This window comes from Anopheles stephensi, chromosome 2 (genome assembly GCF_013141755.1).
Source record: "Anopheles stephensi strain Indian chromosome 2, UCI_ANSTEP_V1.0, whole genome shotgun sequence".
Classification (NCBI taxonomy): Eukaryota; Metazoa; Arthropoda; class Insecta; order Diptera; family Culicidae; genus Anopheles; species Anopheles stephensi.
This window is the reverse complement of record NC_050202.1, coordinates 7,732,501-7,752,530: the sequence shown is the minus strand read 5'-3', so window position 1 is coordinate 7,752,530 and position 20,030 is coordinate 7,732,501. Positions and strand designations below refer to the sequence as shown.

General features: G+C 42.6%; 1 protein-coding gene across 15 annotated transcripts in view; it reads right to left on the bottom strand.

Moving 5' to 3' along the window:
* Nucleotides 1–4,165: 4,165 nt before the first annotated feature.
* The window catches only part of LOC118505865 (alpha-catulin), an 86,215-nt gene continuing 70,350 nt past the window's right edge, over nt 4,166–20,030 (bottom strand). For 7 of the 15 annotated variants that reach the window (XM_036042275.1, XM_036042276.1, XM_036042268.1 and 4 more), the window contains 4 exons: nt 19,967–20,030; nt 18,833–18,943; nt 13,913–13,957; nt 4,166–11,763 (listed from right to left, as the gene is read on the bottom strand). The exon at nt 19,967–20,030 is cut by the window's right edge and continues 297 nt beyond it. In XM_036042275.1, the coding sequence (XP_035898168.1) occupies nt 11,638–11,763; nt 13,913–13,957; nt 18,833–18,943; nt 19,967–20,030 (346 nt within the window). In that variant the 3' untranslated portion in view covers nt 4,166–11,637. Of the gene's footprint in view, nt 13,958–15,975; nt 18,944–19,966 lie in introns of all 15 variants that reach the window. The other 8 variants (XR_004905461.1, XR_004905459.1, XM_036042271.1 and 5 more) reach the window with 8 other exon arrangements.

Genomic DNA, 20,030 nt, shown 5'->3' with positions numbered 1-20,030 from the left:
TTGATGCATCACGACTCGCTCTTTTGCGCTACGGGGCTCGGCACAGCGCCCGTACTCAATCCGATTCATCCGCTGCATAGTGTTCTAAGCTGGGGTGCTTGCTCAACGAGGAGATGGTGTCTGGCAGAGCTTATCAATACCAGGGCAGTGCGGAAGATAAATCAACCACTTTTAATGGGATGAACCAGTTTGTGGCAAGTGTTTCAAAACTCATGTAAAATGGCAAACCACCCCAAGAGTCGTCTCGCAGACAAATGAAGCGTATCAATCTTCCTGTAACTTGCTGTAACTGAATATCGTTTACATGGTGAGTGAAGGGACTGCGTTACTGGCTTTTTGAAACTTATTACTCGCCCGGGAAACGACAGGTTATCTGTAGGAGACGGTCATGTTTCGAGCATTCTTGTGGGTGCTTTTGTCGTTTAATTAAGCGAAAGAGCACTCCGGACGTGCTGTATTCAACCTTCACCTGCGATGAAACACTTGAAAGGGATGGTTTTCCCGCTCGAGCACTGTAAGTGGTGATGAATTGGTGCATTTATTACATCGATATTTGACTTTTACAAACCAAAACAGTTTTTGATCTAAATATTCTCTTACTTTTATTGGACTCACAAGCTGAAAAGTTGTGCTTAAAGCTCCAAACTAGGTCACACTGTGTACAGAGAAAGCTTTTCAAAATATCGCTCTGCACCCTCTTATCAGTACCAACCTCTAGCTGTTTAAATATCCTCCCTTACGCGGGAAGAAAAGCGCATCGCGCCCAGATAGCGTTCACTTTCCCCCCGCCACACACTAACCTTGTGCCGGTTAAACACGGAAATGACACACTCCCATTTTTCTCCCGAGCAAACACACCACTGCGCGAAAGTGAAGCCACACCTCGGACTCGAACTCGCTCCGTCCGAACCTTCGAAACACGATCCCTCGAAATAGCCCTCGACGCCCTCGCACAACCACCTGTTAATTGCTGATAAATCTGTAAATATCGATAGGCCGTGGTTAACTAAACAGGGAACACAAGAGACATACACATGAGCGTACGAAAGCAAGATCAAAGGAGACATGAAAAAGCCCACATTCCGGAGCTTTCGATCCAAAGAGGCGATTGTAATTGGCGAGTAACTGCATCCCGAGCAACAACTACAGGAGCTCCTGGAAGGAAGACAAGCATAGTTCGTCTGTTTCACTCACACATCTATGCAGGGTGTTTGCCTTCTCGCTTCCTTATTTTCTCGCCACGCGATACGCATGTGCCAACAATTACGAATGTGTAGGTGAGCATGAGTGAGACGGGATCGAATGGTGACGGTGACGCGGTCAAACGATTTGCGCGACAGACGAAGCGACGAACCTCATATTTGGAATTTTTTGATTGGGTTCTTTGTTACTAAAATCCTTTTTTGTGTGCATTTTTATGCTTATTTTAATAAAATGTAACACTTTATTTGGAATATTCTAAACGGTTGTCCTTGAAACGTATTTTTTTATTTCAACACAAAACACAATTACAGATGATAAAATAAAATCTTATTTGCATGGTAATAAAATCACAAAAAAATTATTTAGTGAAAAAGGCTTTTAAAGTTTGATTCCTAGTGAATTTTGACATACATATATGTCCTTTGAGAGCACTTACGGTATTTTCGAAAGCAACAAGGCCAGACCATTCTCAGAATAAAAAAAAAAAATTAAATTTGCTCAAGAGTTGTGGATAATCTATTTTATACTTAAAACAAGTTGCTCTATTAAAACTGTAAACACTATAATTGACTAAACCCCCCCAAAAATCAATCCCTTTGCAAGGAATTAAGTTTCAATGTGGAATGTCACAGTAGCCCCAAAAGATTATGTCCAAACATAACCACAACTCGACACGATTGTCGGACAGGATTAGGAGCGAATAGAAGAAACCACAAACCGATCTCCACAACACTCAAGCGTGCTGCCGAGCAATTAGAAAAACATACATTTCTTTTCTCACGTGTTTTCCTACCACCTTCACGTCCAGTTCCACCGGCACACCCTTCCCGAACACGGTACATGGGATTGTGTTTGCAAGCGATTTTTCTAATTAATTATGCCGCCATCAATGCTGCGGAACACCAGACGCGACTCACAGTGGCTCACTTCGAAGGAAACAACTAAAACACAGGCCCAACTTCGATTGTCGGGAATGTCGAACGATTCGACGACGTCGTGTTTCGGCACCGCGGGAAACTGGACCTGAACGTTGATCGGCTACTCCTGGCCTTCAGGTGGAAGGAAATTCCGGACACTGCAGCGATCGGGATAACGGGCACAGGTGTGTGTATGTGAGCGCGCACCTTCGGTAGGCTTAAGCGGTTCGAAATTATGCAATTATGATTTATCAGGCGCAAGTGCTTGTTGAGGTTTTATTTGAATCGCTTTATTTATCATTAACAGCTGCACAGCTGCTGGGCTTTTGCTTGGTGAGGAGTTCTCACCTCCAAGGAACGAACTTCACTTCTAGATTGTTCTTGCTGCTTGGAGAATCACCCTCAGAGAAGGCAGCCGTTTTTGGGCTGGCATACAATCGTCAGCAAAAAAAAAAAACCACAAGAGAAAGGAAACCATAAGTAACCCGATCGGTGAGGCAAGCTGGAAAAATGGGGCTCACTACGCTCGCTACGTTTTCGTAGTTTTCGTTTCCACTTGAGCGGCATCGCCGACCACGATGTCATCATCTTCGACTTTAACGGAGCGTGCACTTAATCGCCCGGGCTTGTGTTATGCTGAAATGAATGCCTCATTGAAACGAACGATCCGCGTCGTAGAATGAAAAGCCCCCCACGCTCCTCGATTACCCTATCCCCCTTTCGGAGCCCATCACGCATAACGCGATGCTGATTGAGCAATAGGAAAGGGCTACGATAACAGTTCAGCATAGTGATGCGATTTTAAAGATTATCTTCAGCTTGAGTGTAACCATTTTTATATAAAATCTAATAACATCTCGATACAAGTATTACGTAGCTGGTCGAGCCGTTCGTAGAACGAGTCTCTTAATTCGAAAGTACATTCCAAAAAATTCCAACCCAACACCACAGCTGCACAGTGAAACTATCCTGGCCACCGATCAAAGAGCAAACTCCATCCGCAATAGATAAAAAAGGAGCAAGGAGAACGGCCACCACCGGGTTCGAACGCTCAACGAAACAATTGAATATCATCCAAAACAATCGGCCGAGCCAAATGGTTCCACCGCTGCAGCTTATGGCCAACGGGCAGCAAGCTTGGCGGTGGTAAGTTCTTGGCGAGCGAACGAACAATTAGTGTACCGTTGGGCAGCCAGTTGGACGCCCACACTCACTGCACCCTAGTGGTTGATGGTGCAAGCGAGATTAACGAAACGGGGAACCTGCACTGCCTGGGTAGATTCGACCAACTTGATACGAGATTATCGGGCGGTGTAGTTTAGGGAAATGGTCCGTTTCGGTTTCCTCGATCATAAATTAAACCGTGTTCTGGTGGTGTTTTGTAATAGGTGATAGGGGGGAAAAATGAATGGAAAAACGCAAGAGAAGCGATGAATGAGTGAGAAGCTTTCTGGGAGTTCACTCACTCACACTCACAAATTGTAGGAGAGAAGGGCTGCTTGTATGCAATATTCTTTACGAGCAGTGAGCAATTACTGAATCCAAGTCGAGTTGTGGTCATAAAATAGAAACTTTTTACCAAACTAAACTTTTACTAGATTTTCCAGTTTATAAGGCAATAGCATCCATTTTAATGGCAGGCTTCTTAGATTTTATCTAAGTAGGCTACAGCCACACGCAACAAAACTTAAAAAGAATAACATTCATAACGCTCGCGGTTCATAACGCTCTTGGGATAATTTCGCTTTGTTTCTTTGTGTTTGCCTTAAAGCCGTTTAATTTACCTCAAAATTCACCTCATTGAATGAACACCTCCAGCGATCGTTTCTCTATCGTTCGAGTTGCATAATAGCGTTGGTTGTAGCTTACAACAAGTGCTTGTACGCAGCATTGTTGTATGGTGACTTGTGACTAGCACACACATTTTCTTTCCCTTTGAAGCCAACACAGGGTGCACCAAAAATGTAGTGCTGCAATTTATAAAAGCAAAAATACTTTTCTGAATGCAATGCAATTTCAAAATGCACTTATTCGGACTACGGATATTTAATAATTATAATAAAGAATTTTTATTTGATAATATTTCAAGTTACAGTTTGCGGCTTATCATTATTATCCCCTCCGCTTTCCCATGTCTACTTGGTTTCTGCTTGGCCCTACGAGTTATGACTTGTTGGTTTTTACTGCTTGTTTTCTTTTTTTTTTTACAACAGTTATTATCTATCGTTTCCACCATCCATCCATCCATTCGTTTGAGTGCCATCGGTACCAGTTGACGGTGAGAGCGCCTAGCGCCTTCGCTAAAGTTCCCTCTAAACTGCCATAATATTTACCAGCTCTGTTTTTTCTGTTTCCTTTCCCTTTTTTCGCACAATCATTACCTGCTCGTTTTGTTTTCCCCCGTTTCGAACGTTCGATGATACCAAACGCTTCACATGTGCACATAGGTTTTTGATTAGAAATGTTTTCATAGGAATAGTATGTCGTTAGTGTTTTGCTCTGTGTTTTTTACCATTTTATTGTTCACCATTCCACTGTTGCCTTTTAGTTAAGTTTTAAATGATATGTCTATCTATTTTTACACATCTTCCACTTCACTCGGTGTCTCGGTAGCGTTCTACAGGTTTTTTTTTTCTTTCCAAAACACTCAAGCTTGCGAATCATTCACCGGTACTGTAGCTAACGCTGTTTCGCTGCTGTCACTACTGAGCTCTACGTGGCTTCACAACGGGTTTCACAATGCACGGTTAAATAGGGTTTCAATAGGTACGGCAACTTTATACGGCCACTGATACAGCACAATCATACTTTGATAACATTCTTTCTTCTTCTCTTCAGCGCGTCTTCCAGCTGTCTGACACCTGGTGGAATTAGTGGTTTAAATGTTTCCATCTAGTTGGTTTATTAGAGAGAACTATAAAAAATCGTGGCAGATCTGGGATACAAAAATACGCCTAAATATGCATTTCGATTTCGAGCTTAACCGTTCGCGTGACACGGGTAAGTAAACGACAAAACGTATCTCGTTAACACTAGTGGAGTAGTAGATGAAGGACACGACGCCTAGAAAAAGGACCTAACCAGCTAGCTAATTAGATGAAACAACCAGGAAAACGCGTGTTCAACCACCAATTAGTACGTTGGAAATAGTAGTATTGTTTTATCATTCAATGTATTTCTCTCGCTTGTAGTCCTTTCCGGTTCACAGACTACAAACTTCCAAGTGAATTGGATGTTTGGTTTCCACGTCCCTATGGTATTCCGCTATACTAACTCTATCTAGAACAACTGCTTAAGAACATGCCAATCATCTGTACGGGTGTACGAAATAGATGTGAATAGAAGATTTGAATAGATCATTTGTTTTTGTTTGCTCTAATGCAATCTCTATTAGCTTCCTTGCAGGTTTGCATTGGTAATCAATCTACTCTACTTAAATACTGTCATTGCGAAGGACTCTTCGTTTCTGGTCTATTATTGCACTGTTATTTTAAATAGTGATACATTTTTACTTTCTTATTCACATTTTCACATGTTCTGAATGTTCATTCGTTCCCTTTTTATTCCGTTTTATGATTGTTTTCAGGTGAATAGCTTCTCTTCCATTCAAACGTTTCCAAATTTCGTTGAGCTGAATACAATTGGTCATACTGGTTTTTGGGTAACACCATTGGTCACCATTTAATTAAATAAAATGTTCATCATGGACCTTTAATAAATTACTAACTTAAGAAAAAATATGAGCGAAACAATTATTCATATTAAACTATTGCTTTAAGTTCTTCGACTCATTACCCCCACAAACAACCGAATTGCTTACTAACACGATATGGTTTGATAGTAGGAAACTGTACTAAAAAAAACCAACCCATCGTTACACAAACTTATACACTACGGAAACTTTATAAAAGTTTCATTACCCTCTATCCGGAACGCTTCTCGGTACGACATTATCTTACTCATTAGTTGGTGGGTACATTACTGTCTGTCTTTCTTTCCTGCTTGCCACTCCGATACCTTTCCTCGCGGGCACATGTTGCACGAATCCACAAAAAAGCTCAATATTATTATGTTTGTCCTACTCTTCGCTTGCATAGATTCCATCTTCAAGTGTGTGTGTGTATTTTGGGGAAAAGGGAAACGAACAGCAATAAATGAGTAGTATATTGAGCTCGCTAAATGCATCTCACTAGATGGTAATTATTGTTTCTCGTTTTGTAGCATGTTGTTGCATGGTTATGGGTTCTTTTTTGCCGGTTGTTCTAATGGGGTTTCCGACTGCCGACTGAGGCTGGCAGAAGTACATAGTGCTTTGTCGTTATACGATACGCGTTGAAGTAAGTATACATTGGAAAGAAATTATTTCTTCACCGCCCCGTTAATACATGATCGACATTGCGCTTGTTTATTGGATACTATTCTACCCTGAAGTGTTCCATTGTGATTATTAGAGTTGTTAAAATAAATTTTGTAGTTTTCAATAAGACTACAATGATACGGGGAGTGCGACAGGGAAAAATGCGAAAATAATTATTGTTAAACACTGGGGTCAGGGGTTGGTCTTGGATGACCTGCACTAGATGACAGCTTTTACTTGAACATAAATTCTACTTCACTGGCTCAACAACCTCCAGAAGCCTGGACTATCAATTCTAGGCTTGATTTGGATTACCCGTCGCTGCCCTCGTACGTGGTTGCTGTTCGTCAAGAACATATTCAAAACATCTTCAGATCACCTAGCGTGTAAGATGTCTAGACCACCGCGTATCGGATGAAAGAGGTCCCGAAGGTCCAAGGACCAAAAGGTCCAGGCTCGCTTTCAATATTGGTGCGATCCATCAGGAAACCATTCAAGGAAACCCTAAATATCTGAAATATCCATTAACCTTGTTCTCCAACGAAAAGCTGCTCAATTCTGATGCTATACTTAATAGCTGTGCAGATTGCTTTTTTCAGACTTTCTAAGAAGGGTAAGTTAAGATTCAAGATGATCTGTTTGGCTTTAGTTTTCAATTAAACTGATATTACATACAGAGACTATACGTATGCGAATAAGTATCAGGGTTAAGAAGAGTTTCGGTTTCGGAAGAGGCCCAATTTCGTTGAAGGTCAATGCGTTGTCCTGCAATAGTATTAAGCATCATCTCAGACATCAAGCACCATGAAAGTTGATGTCAAAACATGAAGCAATTTCCCCTACAAATATTCTTATCCTGCTGTGAAGACCCTCGCGTCCTTTTAAAGCACGCACGAAGCAAGCAATATCTGAGGACTGCTTTTAAAACACGAGTCAGAGCATTTTTTGTCGTCTTGCAAATGTTACTGATAACAATGAGACGCTTAAAGAGTATTTGTGTTAACTTCTTTTAGTCGTTCTTGGCTCTACAACCTCTTAAGGTAATGGCTGCCTTTTCTTGCTTACTAGACTTAATAGGATTTGAACCCCGGAACTGAATACCGGTGGAGTACCCACTGGGCCACCCATCTTCCCTGTTAACCATTATGGGATTTTTATGCCAACAAAATTCGCATTTTTCTTCCTGTCGCACTCTAACGATGAGTTACCAAAATAATGTCCTTAAGCTTTTCTTGGTTTTGGACTTTTGCCAAACCCCATTCTGATTGTTTACTTTGCTTTTTTCTATCCATTTCCATATTTTTTTTCATAGTCTCTCTATAGCTCTACCATACACACAACATCGATTATAATTCCTGAAATTCTTCAATCTATAAAAATTTTACGACGCTAATGATTTGTATAAATGAGTTGATCGGGTTCACCGTTTCCCCTGCCCTTTGCTTCACAAACACATACCATATACTCTCTCTCTATCTCTCTATCTCTCTGTCTTGTTCACTAAATCACTAATTGTATTGCATTTCTATGATTTTTGAATATAATCTGTTGTTCACAACACTTGAAGGGTTTTGTTTTTTTTTTTTGTTGATCTTTTCTTGTTTAGTTTGTAGTTATATGAATAAGTTTTGATCGTATAACGGTCGAATTAGTTTTTTTGTTTTGTGAATATTATTACAATCACACACGCACACTCATTACATTCAACTTCTTCTCTTTTTCTTTTTCTCTCGCGCTCTCTAAATATGATTTGTGTACAAGAGGGGAAGAGAGAACACTATTCTACCACTTAGATTCACATAGTTTGTTGTGGTTGTGGCGGTTTGGGTTTTCTTAACTCGTTTCCTCTTATTTTTTTCCAACCTCACACACTAAGCAATTGTTATCATGTTCGATACCGTTGTTTTGTTTGTTTGTTTAATTTGTTTCCGCATGCCTTCTGGTTACGAAATGCAGCTTCAAAGTGAACCAAAACATCTTCGACAAGTTACGTTTCGCAAATCTATCCCTATCTAGCTTATCGGATAACCGGATCGCATCGGCCATAAAACGCAAATATTGAACCACCTAACAAATCTCAACCACATTTACACACGTTACACGCCATACCTGCCTGTTATTACACATTCCTGTACACATTAAATGTTGATAAATTCTTCTTGGGAGTGGGAGAGATCACAACTAATGTTCTTCTTCTGTTTTTGTTGCTTTCTTTCTGCTATTCTTCCCTACAAATTCTATCTCTAACCTAACTCTGCTTGGTTTTTTTATTTGACTTGGAAAAAACTCAATTTCGAACCTCATTCGTGCTCAGTTAACGTAAAGGTCTTAAAATCTAAAGTTCCACCCGTGAAGGGGACCTATGATCACTTGGTTGCTACTTCAATACTATCCTAGCTACAAATGAAAGGTGAACGAGAAATGAATCGAGTTTCCGTCAACAATTAAACTGTTTTCATTACGCTGTAATTTATCGCTCGCTATTTTGTTATCATTTGTATCAATTTTGTTTCTTTTCCTTTAATTTTTATCCTGTTTTTTTTGCTCTTGCTATCATGTTGTGTCATGTTGTTCCTCACAATCAATTAATCGTCTCTTTCTTCGTTCTTTTCTGCACAGGAACATGTCCTCTCCCTTTATTACTGCTCCGACAGACTGCTTACACAGGCCCTTCAATCCTATCAAGTTACAGCACACAGCATGTACGGTACGCTTTTATTTACTTGGCCACTTCAATCCACAAGAACCGTTCCGTTTAAAGGTTCCAATTTACGCCGATTTCTGTAAGTGATGAGCAAGTGAGGAAGCAAAATGAACGAAAGCCTGGTTTTTACAATCAACTTTCGTCCATTTTCTTCCACGCCACACTTAAACACGGGTGTTGTTCGATGGTGTTTGAATTTTTTTTCTTCTTCTTCTTCGTTAGTTCGGGAAAAGGATATGTGACATCAAAGTACGCTTCACCTCACACTTTGATGCGTTCGGAAGCGTTCGGTTCTGGAGTCGACTGGATAAACCTACCCGCCCGGGTAGGACAATCGAGGAGAGAGAGAGAGTGAGAGAGAGAAAGGGGAGGAAGGAGGAGGAAGGAATTACCACACGGACACAAGGACTCACATATCTGCAGGAAGAAGTAAGATCCGCTGGTTCCGATGGTAAACATTTGGCAGAGTCGAGAAGTCTCCAGCTGAACGGCTCCCAAACACTTCATCAAAGCATCCAGCACGGTGCCCAACGTGTGTGTGTGTGTGTGTTCACTGTTTGACGTTTTCGGGGCGAAAACCAAAAAGGATGAGGCCCCGCCCCCCGGGGGAGGGATCAAAGTGGAGTGCACCACTTGACTTGCTTTTGACGTTTCGAAACGTCACCTCGGTTGAAGTGACGTTTAACGAGGATTCCTGGTAATATCCTTAAGAAATGAAGTAAATCTCGGTTCCGGACACACATTGCACACCGCCTGGATTCGGCGAAGCGGACTTTAATGTACGGCATTTCTGGGGAGGAAAGTTTGAAGTTGCAACGAGCTCCCGAATGCAACTCCCCAGTATGATCATCAGACAGAAGATGCGCTTTGAAGTGCTTGTGTGGAGTTCGCGTTAATGCGAGTGTGAAGCATTCTCTCGTTATTGGTTTTTGTTTTTGCAAGCAGTGCCATAGGATAGAAGTTAGAGGTAAGCGTCAATCAAAGCGTTATGCTCTTCTTTGCAGGCAGTTGCTGCACCGTTTCTAAAGCAACTAGAGTGAGTTAGCCGTAAACTGTTTAACAAATCAATAACATAAAAGAAAACCGGGAAAGATTGACAATTTATTACAATTCATTATGGCGCTCTTATCTACGACGACATTTAACATCAGCTTTTTTTTCCTTGTATACTTAGCACTTAACGTTACGAAATTCGATTTGCTTCGATTACAACAATCAATACAACTTAACGATAATTCACTCGATGTAACCTTTAAGGGTATTTCCTTAGTACTAAGTCGCGTTTGCTTACCTCGATTAACCTAACGCTTAAGGAGAATTATACGAAAACTTAAACACTGTATGATACGCGTAACATATTGCTGCACGGTTTTGCCTTCATTCCGAAGCAATTTACTGTGAACACATTCCATGCCGTTTGCTTTTTTGCTTTGGTTGTTGGAGGAGGTTTTTGCAGATCTGCCTAGTAGCAATAAGACTAGTTTCGTTGTATTTTTTTTTCTCTTTCTCAGACAGAGTATCAGTTCAACCGAATTTGGTGTGATGGTGGTGTGGTGTGTACTATAAGGAAGATGCGGGAAAAGTCTGCCTAAGCCTAAGGAGTGGTTCTCACCTCTCTCTCTCTATCTCTATACAGCTACAGATTGCTTGTCCTTGTCCTACATAAAACATCTCGCTAGTGGAGAGAAGTAACTTCGAAAGTACAGCTACGGGTTAAAGACGAACGCGGAAAAAGGTTTGCCGGGAGCGCAGTGAGCCGATCTCGTCGGAGATGTAGTGTAAGATCGCTACTCTAAAGCCTTGCGCCTCCTAAAGCCCTGCCTTGCCTTAAAAGCCTTTGTGTGTGTGTGTTTAGTTGTAACCTACCACGAGAGAAGTGCCTAAGACTGGTGAGTTGGAGAAGAAACGTTTGCTAGTGAAGAATCTCGGGGGCGCGTTCACGTCCCACTGTCAATGAGGGGGGTTTTTTTGCTAGGAAAAACTGCTGCATGAAGCTATCTGATGAAGAGTAGTTGGAAAAAAGCATTTTCTTTCTCTCTCTCTCTCTCTCCCTCGATTTCGCCTCTAGGAGAATTTTGAAGTTCTCTCGATCGATTGCTCGTGATGAGCGCACGACCTTTGTCTAGGATGTTTTTGTTGTTGTTGTTTTGGTTTGTTTTGGTTTTTGGATTTCCGGTCACTAAACATTCATATTTCAATATTTATGATTTCATATACACATATATTAACAAACAGTAATGGCTGGTGGATTGGCTGGTCGTTTTGGCTGCACGGACTGCCCGTCTCTAGTATGTGTTCGTCGCTGCTTCTCGGGGGCTACACGAGAACCATCAAACATATATAAATTCGATAAATATGGACATATGCAATGTTTAATGCTTATTCTAAAAGAGCAGGAAGGAGACTCGGGTCCGCCGGGCGTCGCCTTTAACGCCCCGGCGGGCCATCCCGTACTGTCACATGCTCGCCTCGGTGCTGGTCGTCGAGCCCTTGCTATCGCCCTGCAGCCCGGACGCACCGTCATCGTCCCGCGAGCCGCCCGCTGCCGCCCGGCCCGCCAGTCCGCTGAAATCTAGTTTATACTGTAGGGGATTTGTTTGTTTTATTTGAATATGTGTAGGTGTGTGTATGTGTGTGTAGGTGGGTGAAAAAGAGATGAGAGAAAGAGAAAGGAACAGTATATTAGCAAACATCGTTTGGATGCGTACTGCATACATTTGCATTCCATTAGTCAAACCCTAAGCAGTCAAACGAACAGAAAAGCAACTAACAGAACAAACTAACGCAAAAACAAACACAAACTACACCAACCTATAAGTAAATACTTAATCATACAATCAAATAAAAGTGCTTCGCTAATGTGAATAATTACATCAAAAAGGTGGCAAAGTAATACTCAAATGTAAATAACACATACATAACGCTAACGAAAAATGAAATACAAAAGTAAAACAGAAGAAAAAACAGAAAAAAGCCAAAAATCAGGCATCCACTTGGATCCACTCCAGGATGGATAAAAAACAAAGCAAAAATGAAAACCAAAATGACAACAAAAAAGCGAACATAACAACAGAAGAAGCAAAATCTAGGTTTAAGGATGTTTCGTGATCTTTAAATGTTATTTTTTATCTGAAACCTATGGAAAAGCTTGATGGAAAGACTCAGAGCTATGTTTCCCAAAGACTTTAAAAACCAGGATTGGGCTCAGAAATATCGCTGAGAAAATTTATAAAATAAAATTGAAAATTCAAAGAAGGAAACGTATACAAAATGAGGAAGATCAATAAATTGAAAATTAAATCAAACACAGGAAAAAAAGGGACACTCAATATCCAATTCAAAATCCCAAAAAAATCTTAAACCACCGTTTTATAACCGGTTGCGCGCTAAATGCAGTCAACGCTCGTGTTCAACTCCGTAAGAACTTCTTCATGCGCCGAGAGCATTTTCCTTTCTTACAGCGTTCGTTCCACCGAGTTCCGAAACCGTAGAACACACGCCAACTTTGGAAACTCTCCCAGCAGCTACCACATCGATTTACGTATCCCATCGAAATCGTACGACCGACGCCGGCCAACGGTGTGATGCGTCTGTGTGTTCGGATTCGGTTCGGGCAAAGCGCAGAAAAAAACAAGAAAAGTGGCAACAAGATGCAAGACGTGAGATAGTTGGAAGCTGCAGCATCTAAGACCCGAAACGTGATCGAGATTTTAAAATCCGGCCTGATCAATCGGTCCTTCGCGTGAGACGCTGGGTGGACAAATTTTCACTCGGTGGCGACGGCGAACACGGGGACATTCAGGTTCAGGCTGATTGGATTCTCGACCGGAATCTCGAGGGGATTTGTGTGGATTTCATCATTTACCCGGGACGAGAGAGTTTTATTTCATTGCACGGAGCACAAATAACGGTGAGCTAGGGATTACGAGAAGGACCGCTTGTGCATCGCAAGACAACGATGGAAGTAGAAAAGTTCGGAAGCAAGAATTGGCAAGAAGAAACCCTCAACTGTTGGAGCAGAGTCACAGAAGTTCATATTTTAAATGCTCGTTTTTGATTCTCATGCAGATGATTCTAGCACACATGAACGATTCCGCAATATCCACAGCTCAGGATGATAGACATTACACCAAGGACAAGCATTAGTTGGGGGCTGGAGTGAACGTTTTTGGTGGACATTTCGTCGACTGTTTCGACTTAGCAATAGCAACATGATCTCCTGCACGGGCGGTCTATTAACGGAGGTAAAGTAAAGGATTCTTCTTGAACAACTACCGTGGTGTTCCTTTGCAAACAGGCTTGCAAATTTGTGTTAAACCCCAGAGCTCACGGAATTCCCAGGAAGTGCCATTTAGCTCTTAGCTTGCTTGGTGACCTGCTGATTGGAGCACTGTGCGCATTATGCAGTTGAGCAGCTATTTATATTTATGTATGTTGGGTTTGTTTGCTATCCAAGGATTATTATGTCTTTGCCTTATTGCTTTTACTAATAATCACTCCGTTACTCTATGCATTCGTCCCCAGCCCGCGCTATTCGCTTTCACGCACTCGATGGACACACCTTTCGATTGACTATTCGCACACTCAAACTAACGAACGACGTCGCACTTGACTCTTAGACATACACTTCTCCGTACTGACGTTTAGGCTGAATGCATGCGAATAGATATGAGTCTATATTCAAATTTTGTACGGTGGTTTGGCTGAGAACGTGATTAGCGCTGTTCTTACCCGTTTATACTCACAGGTCAGCTGGCCCTTCATTGCTCCGATTTGCTGTCACGAACCGAGGAAGTCACGAAAACAACAGACAGACCAGAGAACGCCACACAACACGAGACAGACACGTCGGATGGTCGAGTGGGAAGAGTAGGCGAAGTTAGTATCGGTAAACAGTGTTCAATGCCTGGTTCGAGTGACTCGGTGTCCTACTGGTACGGTAGCTCACTTGATACGAGATATTGGTGAATGGGGGGGGCGAGGGGGAGGGGGGACTGGTAAAGTCCTAGCACACGGGCACTATTCAAGATTAGTAACGGTAACCTTCAGCGAACGATGAGTAGCCGAGTGAAATCGCTAGCAGATGATTCATGACAAGCCCGATGAAGCGTGGTACCCGCTGGTGATCGTGATGGTTAACATCTGGAGCACGTGAATGCACACACGGTTTAGGGTGGTTTAGTTAAAAGCAACAGAAAACATCAAACAGCTTAAACAACAACACAATGACAGCACTCGTTTGCAGCAGCATGCCTGAGTTTTAGGTTGTGCGATGCGCGAACAGTTCTGGAACAGTTCCCGCGAGGTTCCGCCTGGTTCGCCCAAGCGGAGCGCAACTGCTGTCCATCGAGTTGCGACGTGCTAATCCTAGGGAGTGTGTATCCAATCCACTAAAACGAATCAACTGGGGGTGATTGTAACGTTTGTTTTTTCTAGGTTCTCACTATCTACCTACAGTGCTACAAAGTACTCGTTGGTGGTTACCTGTATCCTAAAACATACGCCATCGTACTAATCATGCGTTTCTGCGCCTTGAGTGGAAGCTTATATTTAGGAAGTACTTAGTAACTTAGTAGAATCCTAATATCTTACTTTGAAGCGACTTTATACTATTCTTAAATATCTCTCAAAATACTTTCTAGTACTATTATTTAAAGACCTCTATGGGAAGCTTTATTTAATACTTTCCGGTTCATTCTTCTGGTTCGTTCTTCGTTTTTTCCCTATATTCTGTTCATCTTACACCTATAGGTCCTATTCTTCCTACTGGTTCCAAAATGAATTCACAACAATAACAATATTTTACGCAGCCCATGATGGAAAAAATTAAACACAAATTTTGAAATTAAGACATGTTTCTCAGATGATATCGCAATGGCAGCATTTAATTTCGATGTGTCGGCATTACGGCTTCAGGGATGCAAGCAGCTCATGTTTAGCCAAATGAAGTTTCTTTAAATACGAGACGAGAACTCTATTCCTAATTGCTTCACGTGTGTCCTGTAACATTGTCAGATTCCCCTTGAGAAGCTTGAATTTCATCTGCTAATTTTGTATAAAATGTTGCTATTATTGTGAAATCTTCTGCGACACCCTGTATCAACAATTTTAAGCATACAATCTACTTTAATTTGATATGGTTTGTTAGGATATGTTATGTTTCCTGTGGTTTCTTATCATGTTGTTATAAAAAATTGTTCCTCTATAGTTTTCTTCTCTGGCATCGATAATCCAATAAGAATATTCAATCAATACTTTTCGCTAGACTACATTCTTGCTCCTAGAATTAACTGTTCCTTCTCCTTACTAGCTACTACTTTAGGCCATTTGTTATCAGTCTACTTGTGCTTGGTTAAATATACTTCCACGACGATTGCAGGCACCTTAAGTGGGTTACCGAGCAATCTTATTAGTTGCAGCCAATTTGACTGCAGTTCCTGGCTGTCTATTTGCAATATTTTGTGTCCTGCAGTCACGTGTGTGTGTGTCTCTGTCCCTAGAACTCCCGCGAAAAATCCACGCGTTTGTCATGCGATTAAGGCCGAGCAGCGTTCAAACAGGTCTCACGAAACCCATGCGACTTCCTTCGGGTCCGTTGTGCACCGCACATGTGTAGTATTTATAGCGTGGCTTCAGGTTTGCGCGCGACCAGCCACCGATTGGGTTAGGCAAAACAAAGTTAAGCACCGCCATCGATTCGAACACACGTTTTTGGTGGTGCAAGTGCACATGCAAGCGAACGAACGGCAGCAACACCAGTGTAACACGAAAAGAACCTCGTCAAATCGGCTTACGTTAACTTTCTCCCCTAGTATTGCTGCCACCTGACGGGGTCGCCTGAAGTGAACCTGCAATTTCCACCTGTAGCTCTGCGGATTACTGCGGCCTTCTGCGGTACGAGTGCCGTTTTTCTTCTTCAGGTTCTCCCCTTGTGCAAGGAGGGAAACTCATTCGGCACGCTAATTCGATCATACGTGCGTCATTCCGAACTGTTCTTGAGCAGTCTCCTGCCATCTATTCTTCCTCTTCTGGACGGATATTGCCACAGCGCCCGTGCCCGGATTCGCTCCTGTTTGGGAATGTTGGTAACGGTGTTCTTCTCGCACATCCTTACTTCGTCTTGAAAGGCACCTGCTGAGGTAATCGCAATGCGTACTGTTTTTTTTTCCGTTTGCGTTGTGATGGTTGCCGGACATGAGGTTACCGGCCAAACAAGTTTTTCGACAAACCCCATTTCACCCGTTCGTGACACATTGTCAACCGAGTGAGAAGTTTTTATCAGAAACCATCGGTGCAGTTGCAGTTTGTGTTTGAGTTTTGGGAAACAGTTTTCGTGCCCAAGAGTGTTTTTTGTTTGTGTAAGTGTTTATGCGAGCCAGTAGAAGCGATACCACAAACGTTTACACATCCGCAGGTGCCGTTGGAGGGGGGGGAGGTTTCGAGTGCATTCCAGTACGCCGTGCGTGAGGGTGTATGTGTGGAAGAAAGTGCAGAATACGCCAAGACCACGAGCAGGAGAAAACCGCAAGGTGCACGGGAGTGTTTGGAGGCCGTAGGCAGGGTAGGTTGGGTAGGAGAAAAGAAGAAGGAAAGAAGAAAGAGGCATATAATTAAAATTAAATACTTGTTTAACTACTTGCAGCAACTACCAGACTCGGAGCGTTTAGAGTTCGGGGCGTTGTCGAGAGCTGAAAAGTTGAAAATAATAATCACACACACACAACGCAACGCCCCGCTTTTACTCCAGGACTGCACTCGAAAATCAACACTCGAAAGTAGTTATTGCAACTTTAGCCCACTTGTATACACGATTTTGGCCAAGTTTTGCTCGATTGCATCTACATTATCCCACACGTGCTACGCAAAACCACAGCTGGCCAGCTGTTGCAGTGTCAAGCTAGCTAGCTCTTCTACTCAGCAAACGAAAACGTGGTCAGAATTAGTTTAATGTCACTGAGTAGCATTTAGCTATGGTTTCCGTTACGCCCAAAGAGTAATGTTAATGCATAGTTTCTTCGTTTTGTTTCGTTATGGTTGAAGCAGAGGCATCGGATTCGTAGCATATGCATAAAAAACTAAACTGATCTAACAATTTTGCAAACCTGTTCGTTAGTGGGCTTCCGACCTCTGAATTCCGTCTGATTTAGCAAGAGTAATATTCTTCTTCTTTTTTTAGTCTAACTTATTGATACCGTAAAGTTGGATAGTCAGTCCTCACTATGGAGGAACGTCTCAGATGAGATTTGAACCCCAGTCCTACCGTGTGAAGACCGGCGCCGATGTCTCATCGGTTAATGTAAGAAATCAATTTTTTTAGACTCAAGACTGTATCATTCCACGGATAAGACCTCAGCTCCCAAATATCAGAATCATTTTCTTGAAAGAATCCTTAGTCGAAACTGTCTTAGAATTGTTCGAATGGCAACGACTGCTTGAAGCTGCATGTTTTATGCCTCTATCAAGGAGACCACTCTTGGCCAGAAATCGACCTTGCACACACATTGTTCCCGGTAAGAGTATTTGTCAGAAACTTGAACAATTTGAAGATGAGACAATTCCCGCAACTGGACTTCTTCATCCGAACAATTTAGTACGAAATGAGCATGAAGTTGTGATGGGATGTGGGAAGAACAAATGGTCTTCTCCGAGAATATTGGCTGATTTTTTTTTCTTGAACAGATTCTTGATAAAAGCATGATTATCGCTGACGACATAGGTCTTAAAAAAGCTAGAATCACCAAATATATCCTGGCTATGGTTTGAGGACATTCAAAAATCGAAGAATTTGTGTACAAAGTCTAGTCTTTACATGCATACGCTAAAATAGCTCGCTTTCGTCCATCTTCTTCTTCACCAACAAGCAGACAAGTCATGGTGCATACAATCCAATATCCAGTACAGTGGGAATTTCCAAACCGGGGCACTACTACAAGGAGAACATATATCGACAGGGCAAAGGGCAAGCAAAACACGTTCAGCTCCAGTGTTTGGTGTCTGTGTTCGTGGTAGCCAATCGTCGACTGCAAAACTGCACACGATAGTCTTCATTAGCACCGCTGACACGCTCGTCTAATGCAACGCAGATGAGCTGATGGATGAATATCCCGGGGGAACAGGTGTCTAGCAAAACCGCTGTACAAGAAGCTACACTCGATTGGTTTCTTGCGATTGGATCGAAGCACGGCGCGGTTGTCGGGTCAAGTACCAATGTTGATTAGAATGTCTGATGCTGTGATACCCTTTCCAGCGTACTCTCGCACAGATGATGAGACGACGGATGAACGATTGACAAACACATACACAAGGGACAACATACGAGACACGCACACAGACAATAAAGAAGAAAAAACTGCACGGAATATAGGATAGACAGATAGATAGAATGGCAGAGCAAGACACGCGTGAACCTTTTTCGTGAGCGGGCAATGTGTAATCAACGGGCGGAGCGTCCCCGAGAATTTTGGAGTACCCGGTCGCCCACTCGGAAGGGTTTCGGTTTTGTTTTTTTTTTCTCATTCGGTTCGGTGGGCTGGGATTGTCTTGGTTTGGTGGAGCGCTCAGTGGCTAGCGATACTTGGACAGCAGCAGTCGTCCCCTGTTCCGCGGGTAGCGGATGAACGGAACCGACGTTTGCGGCGGAAGGTGCGTTACCTTGTCTTTGGTGGACTTCGTGCTAGTGGAGGACGGTTCGATCGAGACGCTCGACACGGTCGGCACGTTTATGAGCCGATTGTCGAACGGGACGCCCGTCAGCTCGAAGATCTGTGCGGGGGGTTTTGTTTTAGTTTCGGCGGTGGCGCACGATGGAAGGTAAATGAAATGATACAAAGAAAGAAAAACAAAACAATGCCAACGACAGTGATTACAACAGCCAGGAGAGCGCGGTTGATTAGCTAATTAGTGTTGCCCAGCGATAAAAAAAAAACATAGTTACAGCTCCGCACCCGTAACAGGTGCAGTGACCAGGTCGGTTAATCGTAAATTTCCCCTACTTTATGTGGCTAATCGGCCATCCCTCGATCACCCACTGCTTTTCTATTCACTTGCCAGGACACAAGGGTCGGGTGAAAATCCTTCCAATATCCGGAAGGGTTGTGATTGAATTAAAATAGCATCGAGCGCTTTCCCTTTTACGCGTGCATTTATTAAAATATGCATCAGCGTTTCACCGTGCAGCGTGCTCCTCGGCTAATTAATTAACCGACCCTGTAAAGGGTCAGAAACGCAATTACAGCGCACCCGAACACACACCCGAACGGAGGACGAAAATGAAAAATAAATACCACAAAACTAAATGTGTATCGAACACCAACGGGTAGGGAAAAAAACAAAAAACCAACGAAAGAAATAGTTACACGTCGAACGGAACGGAACGGAACGGCGCATGATTAAATAATGAATAGTAATTAAATTATGCAAATGAAACCACATGGTGAACGTTCGTTCGAACCGAGTCGGGCCGCGGATCACACCGACCAGACCCGTGAGCCGAGTTCCGTCTCGTGGCCATTGCCATTTCCCGCTTTTTCACGTTGGATTTGCTCTGATTTCATTTTTTTTGTGCTCCAGCAGTCTGCTCTCGAAAGCATCCTTTGATTTTTCAGTCCGACGGATGCTTGCAACCCCTTTTTTAACGTGGAATTGGAAGATTTTTTCCCGGAGTTTTTCAGCGGAAAATTACTTTCCCTCCCCGAGCTAACCCCGCTTGAGAAGATAAAAGAAAAAAGACGGGGAGGAAAAAATACAGCAAAACCCCCTCCCCAAAGTCCCCCAAACCCGACTTACCCGATCCGCGCACACGAAGCAGGTGGAAACAACCTTTGATATCACATTCATGAGATTCTTCGTC